Here is an 11,638-nt window from a genome sequence, read left to right on the forward strand (position 1 = left end):
TCTACAAGCCATATAACGCTTAAGTCTAGTACTTACAACGTCCAGGGGGGCGTTATAATCTTCAAGCCATATAATGCTTAAGCGTAGTACTTACAACGCCAAGGGAGGACGTTATTATCAACAAGCCATATAACGCTTAAGCGTAGTACTTACAACGTCAATGGAGGACGATATATTCTACAAGCCATATAACGCTTAAGCGTAGTACTTACAACGTCAAGGGAGGACGATTTAATCTACAAGCCATATAACGCTTAAACGTAGTACTTACAACGTCAAGGGAGGACGTTATAATCTACACGCCATATAACGCCAAAGTCTAGTACTTACAATGCCCAGTAGGTTGGGGGTGGAGGGTAATACCCAACCAGCGAGAACACATTAAAACCTGGTTCTTACAATGTTGGAGGGGAAGGGCGTCAAAATCTACCAGCGAAAAAACGCTACAGCCTAGTACTTACAATGTCAAAGGGGGGGGGGGGGGGCGTAATAACATACCAGAGAGAAAACGCTACAGTCTAGTTCTTACAATGCCAAAGGGAGGGGGGGGGCGTAATAACATACCAGAGAGAAAACGCTACAACCTAGTACTTACAATGCCAAAGGGGAGAGGGGCGTAATAACATACCAGAGATAAAACGCTACAGTCTAGTACTTACAATGTCAAGGGGGGGGGGGCGTAATAACATACCAGAGAGAATGCGCTACAACCTAGTACTTACCATGTCAAAGGGGAGAGGGGCGAAATAACATACCAGAGAGAATGCGCTACAACCTAGTACTTACCATGTCAAAGGGGGGGGGGCGTAATAACATACCAGAGAGAAAACGCTACAGTCTAGTTCTTACAATGCCAAAGGGGGGGGGCGTAATAACATACCAGAGAGAAAACGCTACAACCTAGTACTTACAATGTCAAAGGGGGGGGGGGGGGGCGTAATAACATACCAGAGATAAAACGCTACAGTCTAGTACTTACAATGTCAAAGGGTAGAGGGGCGTAATAACATACCAGAGAGAATGCGCTACAGCCTAGTACTTACCATGTCAAAGGGGGGGGGGGGCGTAATAACATACCAGAGATAAAACGCTACAGTCTAGTTCTTACAATGCCAAAGGGGGGGGGGGGGCGTAATAACATACCAGAGAGAAAACGCTACAACCTAGTACTTACCATGTCAAAGGGGAGAGGGGCGTAATAACATACCAGAGATAAAACGCTACAGTCTAGTACTTACAATGTCAAAGGGGAGAGGGGCGTAATAACATACCAGAGAGAAAACGCTACAACCTAGTACTTACCATGTCAAAGGGGAGAGGGGCGTAATAACATACCAGAGAGAAAACGCTACAACCTAGTACTTACAATGTCAAAGGGGGGGGGGGGCGTAATAACATACCAGAGATAAAACGCTACAGTCTAGTACTTACTCTACTCTAGGGGAGAGGGGCGTAATAACATACCAGAGAGAATGCGCTACAGCCTAGTACTTACCATGTCAAAGGGGGGGGGGGCGTAATAACATACCAGAGAGAAAACGCTACAGTCTAGTTCTTACAATGCCAAAGGGGGGGGGGGCGTAAAAACATACCAGAGAGAAAACGCTACAACCTAGTACTTACCATGTCAAAGGGGAGAGGGGCGTAATAACATACCAGAGATAAAACGCTACAGTCTAGTACTTACAATGTCAAAGGGGAGAGGGGCGTAATAACATACCAGAGAGAAACCGCTACAACCTAGTACTTACAATGTCAAAGGGGGGGGGGGCGTAATAACATACCAGCGAGAAAACGCTTAAGCCTAAAAATTACAATGTCAAGGGGGGGGGGGGGCGTCATTTCCTATTAAAGCGAGATAACGCTACAGCCTAGAACTTACAATGTGAAGGGGCGGGGGGGGGGGGGGGTGCGTACTAACCTACCAGACAGAAAACGCTAAAGCCTAGTACTTGCAATGTCAAAGGGTGAGACGGGGGGGGGGGAGGGGTGGTACTAACCTACCAGACAGAAAACGCTAAAGCCTAGTACTTGCAATGTCAAAAGGTGAGGCGGGGGGGGGGGGGGGGTACTAACCTACCAGACAGAAAACGCTAAAGCCTAGTACTTGCAATGTCAAAGGGTGGGGTCGTAATAACCTACCAGCGGGAAAACTCCAATGCCTAGTATTTATAGTATAGTATGCCTCCATATTTACCTACCAGCGTGAAAACACCGAAACCTAGTACTTACAATGTCAAAGGGGAGGGGGGAGGGGGGTAATAACCTACCACCGATAAAACGCCGAAGCGTAGTATTTACAATGTCAAAGGGGAGGGGGCGTAATAACCTACCACCGACAAAACGCCGAAGCGTAGTCTTACAATGTCAAGGAGGGGGGGGGGCGTACATGTAGTAACCTACCATCGAGAAAACGCTACAGCCTAGTACTTACAATGTCAAAGGGTGAGGCGGGAGGGGGGGCGTAATAACCTACCAGACAGAAAACGCTAAAGCCTAGTACTAACAATGTCAAAGGGTGAGGCGGGGGGGGGGGCGTAGTAACCTACCACCGATAAAATGCCGAAGCGTAGTATTTACAATGTCAAATGGGATGGGGCGTTATAATTACCATCGAGAAAACCCTAAAGCCTAGTACTTACAATGGCAATGGGGAGGGGGCGTAATAACCTACCATCGAGAAAACCCTAAAGCCTAGTATTTACAATGTCAAAGGGGAGGGGGCGTAATAACCTACCATCGAGAAAACCCTAAAGCCTTGTATTTACAATGTCAAAGGGGAGGGGGCGTAATAACCTACCATCGAGAAAACCCTAAAGCCTTGTATTTACAATGGCAAAGGGGAGGGGGCGTAATAACCGACCATCGAGGAAACCCTAAAGCCTTGTACTTAAAATGTCAAAGGGGAGGGGATGTAATTATCTACCAGCGGGAAAACGCCGAAGCGTAGTCATACAATGTCAAGGGGGGGGGGGGGGGGGAGGGGTGCGAAATAACCTACCAGACAGAAAACCCTAAAGACTAGTATTTACAATGTCAAAGTGGAGGGGGCGTTATAACCTACCAATGAGAAAACCCTAAAGCCTAGTACTTACATTGTCACGGGGGTGTAATAATCTACCAGCGAGAAAACGCCGAAGCCAAGTACTTCAAATGTCAAGGGGGGGGGGGGCGTAATAACCTACCAGTGAGAAAACTTTAAGCTTAATATTACAATGTCGAGAAAACCCTAAAGCCTAGTACTTAAAATTCCAAAAGGGGCGGAGGGAGGGGGTGTCCGAATAACCTACCAGCGAGAAAACCTTCAAGCCTAGTACTTAAAATGACAAGGGGGGGCGTAATAATCTACCAGCGGGAAAACCCCAAAGCCTAGTACTTAAAGTGTCAAAGGGGGGGGGGTGTTATAACCTACCAGCGAGAAAACCCTCAAGCCTTCACATGGGCAAGTAATACATCGGATATCTATCAGGGTTCATCTACATCTAGACAAGCAGTACATCGGATATCTGTAAGGGTCGTCCTACACCTAGGCTGCAACATGCGTATGCTTTTTAAACATACAGGCGACAGGGTGTCCAAGACATCTAATAACAAACATATTTCAAATTTAAATCTTACTGTTTTTCAAGAGTAATTTTCATTGGTCAGTGAGTATGCAGTAACAATGACTCGATAACCATCGGGGGGAGGTTGCTACGTTGTGAACACCAAATATGGAAAGGTCATATACTTTATGTACAGAAAGTTTAAACTAATGCGATCATCATTTATTAAGTGGCTATACGATAGTTCAATGATGTTAGTCATATTCAATATCGTCCAGTGGTATTGTCTTTCCAATACAACCATATCCGGACTCACCAGCGTTGCTATCAATCACGCGTTTAGTTTTCCTTGCGCAGAAATTATTTGTTACATAAATCGTGTACACGGATGTACGTTCACGATGCATATATAATTTAGATAGTGTAAAGTCGGGATTAAGAGAAAATGAACGCTCCAAGACAACGTCTACGGAAGTTGAACCTTGAGCGTATTGAGTTCCGGTCAGACTTTCACAAGTACCGGAAGGTGTTTCGGGCGGTCCTAGCACGGACGCTGCTCATTGGGCACGCATGCGTGTCAGTGTATACCGCGGCTAAAGTTGACGCGAGATACAATGGGATATATGCGCTCTGCATACCGCTGTTCTTTCTCGAGACAGCCACCGTATTGTATTTCCGGTACGGATGCGAATGGAAAAGGTACGTGATTGCAAGAAAATATACTAGTATGATAAAGTGAATTATACTTCATTTAAATTCTAAAAAGAGAAGGCAGCTATGTATAAGCTGGCATAAGTCGCGTACAATTCTGTTTCATGACCAGATATACCTGAGTGTTTTTTTCTCCTTTTCCTTATGCGTGAAGGTGCGTTTTAGAAGCTAAATATGTAAACTATGATTGCAAGAATGGAACACATTTATGTAATTAATTTTACAATATATTTACATGTGTATATATAAACGTATTTGCCTTTCCCTTATGTTCTTTTCCTTATGTTTATAGCATTACAAAACACAGTGATACACCTAACTCGCTGACATAATCTTTTGAAACTTGTTTATTTTCAGAATATGCACTGCTTTTGTCAGTTACCTGCTGACAATGATTCCTGTCCTCTGGATTTTACGTCTCAACGACATTTCTGTCGCTATGACCAGCCCGGCTCAAAACGTCACCGGAAATCAACTGAACACTTCCGCACCGCAGCAGAGTTTTGATGTCACTTTGTTCGGTAATAAGGTAACCCCCCAGACAGTCTTACAAATTATCGAAAGACAAGGCTGGTAATATATTCATAGGTACTTTTATGTATTCATCAGAGGTAAAATATCCGCAAAGTTCACCTTTTTGTACACATTCTAAATTCAACAAATTTCCAGTCGATGTTCGCTGACGTGTTCCGTGGTGAGCGGCTAACGTCTCTGCTAGAGCAGTCAATGATGATTCTACTTATCATTTGCCGGTGGCTGCTACCCCGCGGCCGCATAGACCGGAATTCCCTCTCCCAGCTGCTCATCATGTACTCGGCCATCAGCGCGGACATACTGGACTTCTCGGACACAGTGACCAGGGATGAGGTGATGCGCCACCCATTTTTTAGATACGGCGTCCTCGGAGTCTGGTAGTTATTTTCTAAGATATTTGAAATTCCTCTTTTTACACGATACTTTTGTATACTATTTATCACCCATGCTTTTATTTACTTTTTATATAATTAGAATGTAATTACAGTAAAATATCGATCATAAAAGAAGCCTTGGAAAAAATACCTAATTGATTAACTGCTTCAAACGTGTCCTCTTCAGGTCGCTCAGTCTAGTCCAGTTTGTTGTCGTCATTACCACTGCGTTTACATTCCGCCGAAAACAGCGACTTCCGGTTCTAGGTACTGACGCAGGGCGCGGGGACGACGGCTCGGAGGACAAGTCGGAAGTGTTGTCCATCCTGATGGTGTTCTTCATGCAGGACGGACCTTTCCTTGTTGCGCGCGTCTACATGGTCTACCTGGGTGTCGTCGACTACATGATTCTTTTCTTCACGCTCAAGGTACCGTGTTACATGTATGAGATTAAGGCTGTGAAAGATAATTTTCGACAATAAAACTTGCTAGTTGATAAACATATCATACACGCTCGGCATTAACCATATTTGATATGTAAGATGTGTTCATATTAGATAAGCTTTTGTTTGACGCTGTTATACTGTCAAGCTAAAATAAATTCATTTCCTTCTCCAGAACCTATTGACACTTGTGCTGGGCCTGTACCGGTTCTGCGTGCTGTGCGGCTGCGTTGCGAACGAGGGGAACGACCTGCTCCGGAAGTCAGAGATCGCACGCTCCATGGAATCCCTCGACACTCTGGACGACTGGGGGACAAATCGCAAGAATAAACAACGGCCCATCAAGAATGCAAAGCCTGTCAAACCAGACAAACACAACAAGCACCAACGATTTTGAGAGCGGGCGATCCAATGCATATACTCACACGAAATGCTCGTTTATTTAGCTGGGTGCGTCTAGTTACGTGTTTCGGAGTCTACACATTACTCCTGTTGGCAGATTAGATAGGAACTCGGTTCGAAAGCACTTCTATTGATGATGATTCGCATGCTCTTGCTCCCTAATTGAAGAGACAATTATCAGAAGCTAGACAAAGTTAAGATATGTTGTAACGATATTTTACCACCATAACCATGTTTCTTCTCTACTATTTGTGGGCATTATTTTATTCTATCTATGATATTATTAATTGTTTTTTGCTTTATTTTGCTTTTTAATCATTGTTTCAAAATACAAATATATTCATTTGATGTTAGCACAGTGTTAGTCTTTGTGACACAGTTAACAACGGAGCAATGATACTTTAAGCGCTTTTTAATTGAACTTTGAACATAATATACAAATCTAGATGTTATTGGCTAATGCAAATATATGCGATAAAGATCATACCAATAGTATGTACACTAATTATATCCGTGTTTACGTAAGTGACATCAATCCTATGAATTGCTTCAAAGTTCAAGAGCTGCAATGGTAGACTATACTTGTAGCTCTTAAATATCAGTCACTTAGCATAGCACATGTATGCGTAATTGCATATTGGTGGAATGATTATGATGACGTATATACAGCGTCCCATATAGTATTAAGAGTACTTCCTAAGAAAGGCAGTTGTTTTGTCTTTTTACGTCAGACAAATACTAATGTCATTGTCTATATAAGGAACTCTATATACAACATGCCTGCAAGTGTGAGAACGCGTGAAAATTTGCTTTATTTTGCTCATTACAATTATACTATTGTGGAGACATGTCATAAACAATATGTTTGCAAACGTATATGACATGAATGAATGAAACACGAGTACACATGGATCAAAATCACAAGTCCGTCTCCAGATATTTCTTGTCCGTCTGTCTGCTGTCTCTTGACGTAGATTTCTCCCCCTTTCTGGCAGGGCTTATAAGTGATGGTCGGTTGTTTGACGAGAACTCTTTTAAAATTTCTTCATCCGACTTGTCTATTTGTATGGTCTGAAAAAGATGAACTTTAATAACAATTTTTTTTTGTAAATTACAGAAGTTACTTTTTTGTTTGTTTATTCCAATTTCATGCGACCGTATGGAAATCGGCTCTTTGTTCATGTTTGCGTCGCGAGATTCTTGCTTTTCTGACTGAGAAGGAATTGGACATGTACGGCTATAATAATATCATGGAAACTACCCAGACGTTGAGGCCATATTATGATAGTGTTTAAAAGTACATCGTTCAAAGGACAAGCAGTACAAAACAAAGAGACAATGACACCAAACACTTATTAGGACATACCTATCAATATATCGCTTATATAACGTATAAATCAAAAATGCTAGGTAACCGTCATGTTAAGGGAGAACACTCGGGCGCCATTAGGTCATTCGAAATCCCATTCGGATATCCTCGGCCATATTCTACGAGAACAACTTCGGATGTATGCTGGTACATCAGTAGAAGTAGTTCGTAAAATTTTGAATTATATAATATATTAAATGTAGTGTTTTAGCTTGAATTTGTAGATCTAAGTTTAAATTGATTAACAATGGCGTGTTTTATTGCAAACAAAATTAAGATTCCCAAGTGTTAAGTCATTAAGTTTAAGTGCTTAATTGCAATTGCCATGCGATCTACTTTCAGCGTATTTAAAATGTACCGATTTCTAACATTGTAAACCGTCCATATACATCCGAGGTTGTTTTTGATAGAAATGGCCGAGGAGCTCCGAATGACGAATTCCAAATAAAGACAAAACAAACGCAACCTGTTATTATTTTGCTAAACTCGATCAAAAGTTATATTTTTTATTTTGAGAGAATAGGCAAAAAAGTGTATGTCCTCCTACCAACTCCTCGTCGACCTGTGAGAACCGCGAAAACGTCTGTTTTAGGCGCGTCTTGGCGGCCGTCCTTCGCTCCTCCTCGCCACCTTTCTTCCGGCGCCGCTTCACAAACCAGTTACACGCGAACCAGAAGGAGGCGGTGGCCCCCATGAGAAAGATCAAGGTCAGCATGACAATTGTCCCCTGGTCCACAGGGTCAACGCCTGTGAAGGATGGGAATCGGTAGTGGTCGATGTGGTTATTCATAAATTGACATTTTATGTGTTAATCAATTTTGTTTTATACAAAGAATATGAATACATATTTTTAAATAAAATATCATATAAATCAAATTAATATTACAATAAAATGATGAAAGTTTTATAGGAAGAAAATGTATCCGTACCGTTGCCGTTTTCCGGCATTGTTGCTGTTTTTAATCAATCATTTCACAATAAACATTAAAGACACCGCACTTGATCACCGACAAACAATGGGATGCATAAATAAATAATCAAATTGCATCTGAGTGAAATAGTGGAAACGGAAGACATGATTGAAACCGGAAACACTCACTATATCTCTTCACTACAACAGGACATACCAACCACAGGGTTATACTGCGAGTTACCTCCCTGTCTCCCTCTAGAAAGCTGATGACATCACGCTAGTTTGATGGGAATGGACTCCTGCTGTGGTGTACGAAATTTAGTGACATTTTACCTAAAATATCAACTTTTTTCTTTAGATTTATCAAAGGAGTCACTCCTACCATCTATCTAGCTTAAAATAACTATGAATTATGGCTGTTTAACAAAATCAGAAAATCTCGAAATGCCTAAATATATCTGGTATTAAGGCATAATTATGGATTCCATATCTAGAAACCAATTTAATGATATACACATATGGCCATTTATGGCCATAAACCTTGTCTCATGAGCATCAAATTACTGGCCAAGTTTGCTGAAGATGGTTTAAAAATGATGGCTGCATTTCAATTATAGTTACAAATAAGCATTATCATAGGACGAAATTGCAAATTATGAATAAATTAATTGGAAACATGTGGGGTATCTTCATGCACTGTCAAATAGACTGTTTAAAGGCATCAAATTCTTAAAGCGTATTTGACAGTGCATGAAAATATCCCACATGTTTCAAACTAATTTATTCATAAGCATCAAATTCTTAAAGTGACACTCTTATCAATACATACACACATGTATAACAAACATAAATTTTGAATGATAAACTTTTAACTACTTACTAAATAAGTCATTTATGGAAAATTTTAATTACTGATAACACGATTGTAACCGTGTATTAAATAGCTGAAAACGCACAAATATTAAATGATTGGTGAGTGCTAAAATATTTCTTCTCATAAGGTAGAATTACCATATTTTCTGCACCTTTTTCAAAATAAACTTGATATCCTTCATTAGAACCATTGCTTCCAACAGTTACTTTGGTATATTAAAACAATGTTATTAATTGTGGTTAATCTTACTTGGGAGTAAGGGTGCATCTTTAAAGTCTGTCTACGAGTTGAAGTTAAGTTATGAATACATATCTGAGACATATAATACTAGCGGTCAACGCGATATGTAAGATTTTAGCCGATTAAGTAACTATTGTAACCCACAAGACCCCGGCCATTATCCTGTTTTAAAATTTGTGAATCCTTTTCAGTTAATATTTTCCTGCGAAAAGAGATCAGAATAGCGTAGTTAAAAAGTGCAAAATTTGGGATGTTATCCTATTATCTGTACTATGCAAACGCTACTTCTGCTGCTACTGCAACTGCCTCTGCTACTGCCTCTGTGTCTGCTACTTCCTCTGCTACTTCTACTGCCTCTGCTACTACTACTTCTGCTGCTACTGCCTCCGTTTCTGCTACTTCCTCTGCTACTTCTACTGCTGCTACTGCCCTGCCTCTGCTGCTACTGCTGCTGCTACTTCTACTGCTGCTACTGCTACTACCTCTGCTAATTCTACTGCTGCTGCTACTGTTTCTGCTACTTCCTCTGCTACTATTACTGCTACTACCTCTGCTGCTACTGCTACTTCCTCTGCTACTGCTACTGCTGCGACTGCCTCTGCTACTTCTACTGCCTCTGCTATTGCTACTTCTACTGCGGCTGCTACTGCTGCTGCTGCTGCTTCAGTTACAAAAACTAGAGTATAGTCGTGATGATGATGACGATCCTTTTATTGCGTGTTGTTGAGTCGATATATTTATATTTGATCCGAGATTTACTTTTTCTAAAGGATAATGACCGTGGGGTCGTTATTCTATGGGGGTCAAAATACTTCCTTACACAGGATTTTTTCATGTTGAGGTTTTGTGGTTTATTCAGAAATACATGTAGACATACTGTCCATGTGTATACATTTGAGATCATAAATATATTTAAGTTGTCAAGTGATCAATGCCATATTTATAATATACAGAACATATATGACATCGCGTAAAATACAAATCTAATAACTATTGTATACATGTAGAGTAAAATCAATACATGACAATATAAGACAGCGAGAGATCAGTGTGAAATAACGTTTATATAGGCTATCACTAGTCATAATAATAATGATACTTTAATGATACTTGTTTCTTAAACTAAATGCATATTTAATATACATGGCTAAATTTCTATTCACTTTAACATTTTCGGACTGCATAAATTCAACAAATTTTGGAATGTTTGGTCTATTCCGATAATACTTATTGATATATGAATGTCGTAATTCGTTGTACAGAGGGCATTCCAGAATAAAATGAAATTCATCTTCCAAAACATCACACACAATACATTTTCTATTTTCAAAATATATTGGTTCGGGTCTGTGCCATCTTCTTGCTTCTAATTCTAATCTATGAGATGATACTCGTAATTTACATAGGTCTTTTCTAAATTTATATATATTAACATTTGTCAAATAAGGTTGCAACATAAAATTACCAAACATTGTATAAGTTCTTGCACGTGACGAGTTATTAAGTTTTGACCTCCAGTTTTGGATAAATGTATCATTAAGTCTAGACTTCAACAAAGACATAAATATATTTTCATCACCAACACCTTGAGGAAGCATGAGAAGGTCATTTTGTATGATATATATGCCTTTAAAGTGACCTAGTTTGAACCGATATAACACACATATCAGGATGTTGAATATTTTGACAATGTCTAATGAAGATTTATTAATGAATTTATTAAAGGATTTAGAGCTTTGTCCTAAGATTTGACATAGAAACCTAGTATATGACTCGAGACTGCCCACATTCACAACAGTCGTAAATATCGTGCAGACATTTAAACTGACGAAGTTAAATGAAAGATTGAATAATTTGTTTGGCCATGGGAATATGTCGCATGCGGGGCTCAAACATACGGCCTCTTGTGTGAGGGTACAACTCGTTACTCGGCGTATGCCTCGTAACCCAGAACATTTTTGCTTTGGTATTAAAACAGCGGAAACTCTGGATTTCATACAATCGCCAATGGTTATTGTCTGTGTGCCACCCCCGCCGATCTTCGCCTCCCCCCCAAAAAAAAATAAATAAAATATATAAATAAAAATAATAATAAATAAAAAAGAAAAGAAGATAAAATAAAATAAAACATAATAACAAATAAATAAAATAAATATATAAATAGAAAAATATAAGCCCTGAAGACAGGGCATTTTTTTTGTGAATATCATTAGCTTATGTTTTAAACCCAACC

The 11,638-nt window shown here is 40.1% G+C and overlaps 3 protein-coding genes across 3 annotated transcripts; 1 reads left to right on the plus strand and 2 right to left on the minus strand.

Annotated features, from left to right (window-relative positions):
* Nucleotides 1–3,794: 3,794 nt before the first annotated feature.
* Nucleotides 3,795–6,362, plus strand: LOC128218608 (transmembrane protein 26-like). The gene is made up of 5 exons (XM_052926317.1): nt 3,795–4,244; nt 4,614–4,785; nt 4,926–5,167; nt 5,352–5,592; nt 5,783–6,362. The coding sequence occupies exons 1-5, from the start codon at nt 3,991–3,993 to the stop codon at nt 6,002–6,004; spliced, it is 1,131 nt and encodes a 376-aa protein (XP_052782277.1). The 5' UTR covers nt 3,795–3,990; the 3' UTR covers nt 6,005–6,362.
* Nucleotides 6,363–6,406: 44 nt separating this feature from the next.
* On the minus strand, nt 6,407–8,468 carry LOC128218609 (uncharacterized). The gene is made up of 3 exons (XM_052926318.1): nt 8,308–8,468; nt 7,926–8,125; nt 6,407–7,080 (listed from the first exon to the last, which is right to left on the minus strand). The coding sequence occupies exons 1-3, from the start codon at nt 8,324–8,326 to the stop codon at nt 6,928–6,930; spliced, it is 372 nt and encodes a 123-aa protein (XP_052782278.1). The 5' UTR covers nt 8,327–8,468; the 3' UTR covers nt 6,407–6,927.
* Nucleotides 8,469–9,675: 1,207 nt separating this feature from the next.
* On the minus strand, nt 9,676–11,014 carry LOC128215875 (uncharacterized protein DDB_G0271670-like). The gene is made up of 2 exons (XM_052922485.1): nt 10,989–11,014; nt 9,676–10,066 (listed from the first exon to the last, which is right to left on the minus strand). Exons 1-2 carry the CDS (start codon nt 11,012–11,014, stop codon nt 9,676–9,678), a joined length of 417 nt encoding a protein of 138 aa, XP_052778445.1.
* Nucleotides 11,015–11,638: the final 624 nt, after the last annotated feature.

Source organism: Mya arenaria, chromosome 14 (genome assembly GCF_026914265.1).
Source record: "Mya arenaria isolate MELC-2E11 chromosome 14, ASM2691426v1".
In the NCBI taxonomy this organism is placed as follows: domain Eukaryota; kingdom Metazoa; phylum Mollusca; class Bivalvia; order Myida; family Myidae; genus Mya; species Mya arenaria.

Excerpts from the sequence above, each read along its gene's own strand:
- LOC128218608 (XM_052926317.1), top strand. The coding sequence starts at position 3,991 with ATGAACGCTCCAAGACAACGTCTACGGAAGTTGAACCTTGAGCGTATT. Across the intron at positions 4,245-4,613 it reads TACGGATGCGAATGGAAAAG|AATATGCACTGCTTTTGTCA; the intron begins GTACGTGATTGC and ends GTTTATTTTCAG. Across the intron at positions 5,168-5,351 it reads TACGGCGTCCTCGGAGTCTG|GTCGCTCAGTCTAGTCCAGT; the intron begins GTAGTTATTTTC and ends TGTCCTCTTCAG.
- LOC128218609 (XM_052926318.1), bottom strand. Across the intron at positions 7,081-7,925 it reads CACAGGTCGACGAGGAGTTG|ACCATACAAATAGACAAGTC; the intron begins GTAGGAGGACAT and ends CATCTTTTTCAG.
- LOC128215875 (XM_052922485.1), bottom strand. The coding sequence starts at position 11,014 with ATGACCTTCTCATGCTTCCTCAAGGT. Across the intron at positions 10,067-10,988 it reads TTCTCATGCTTCCTCAAGGT|CAGCAGCAGCAGCAGTAGCA; the intron begins GTTGGTGATGAA and ends TTGTAACTGAAG.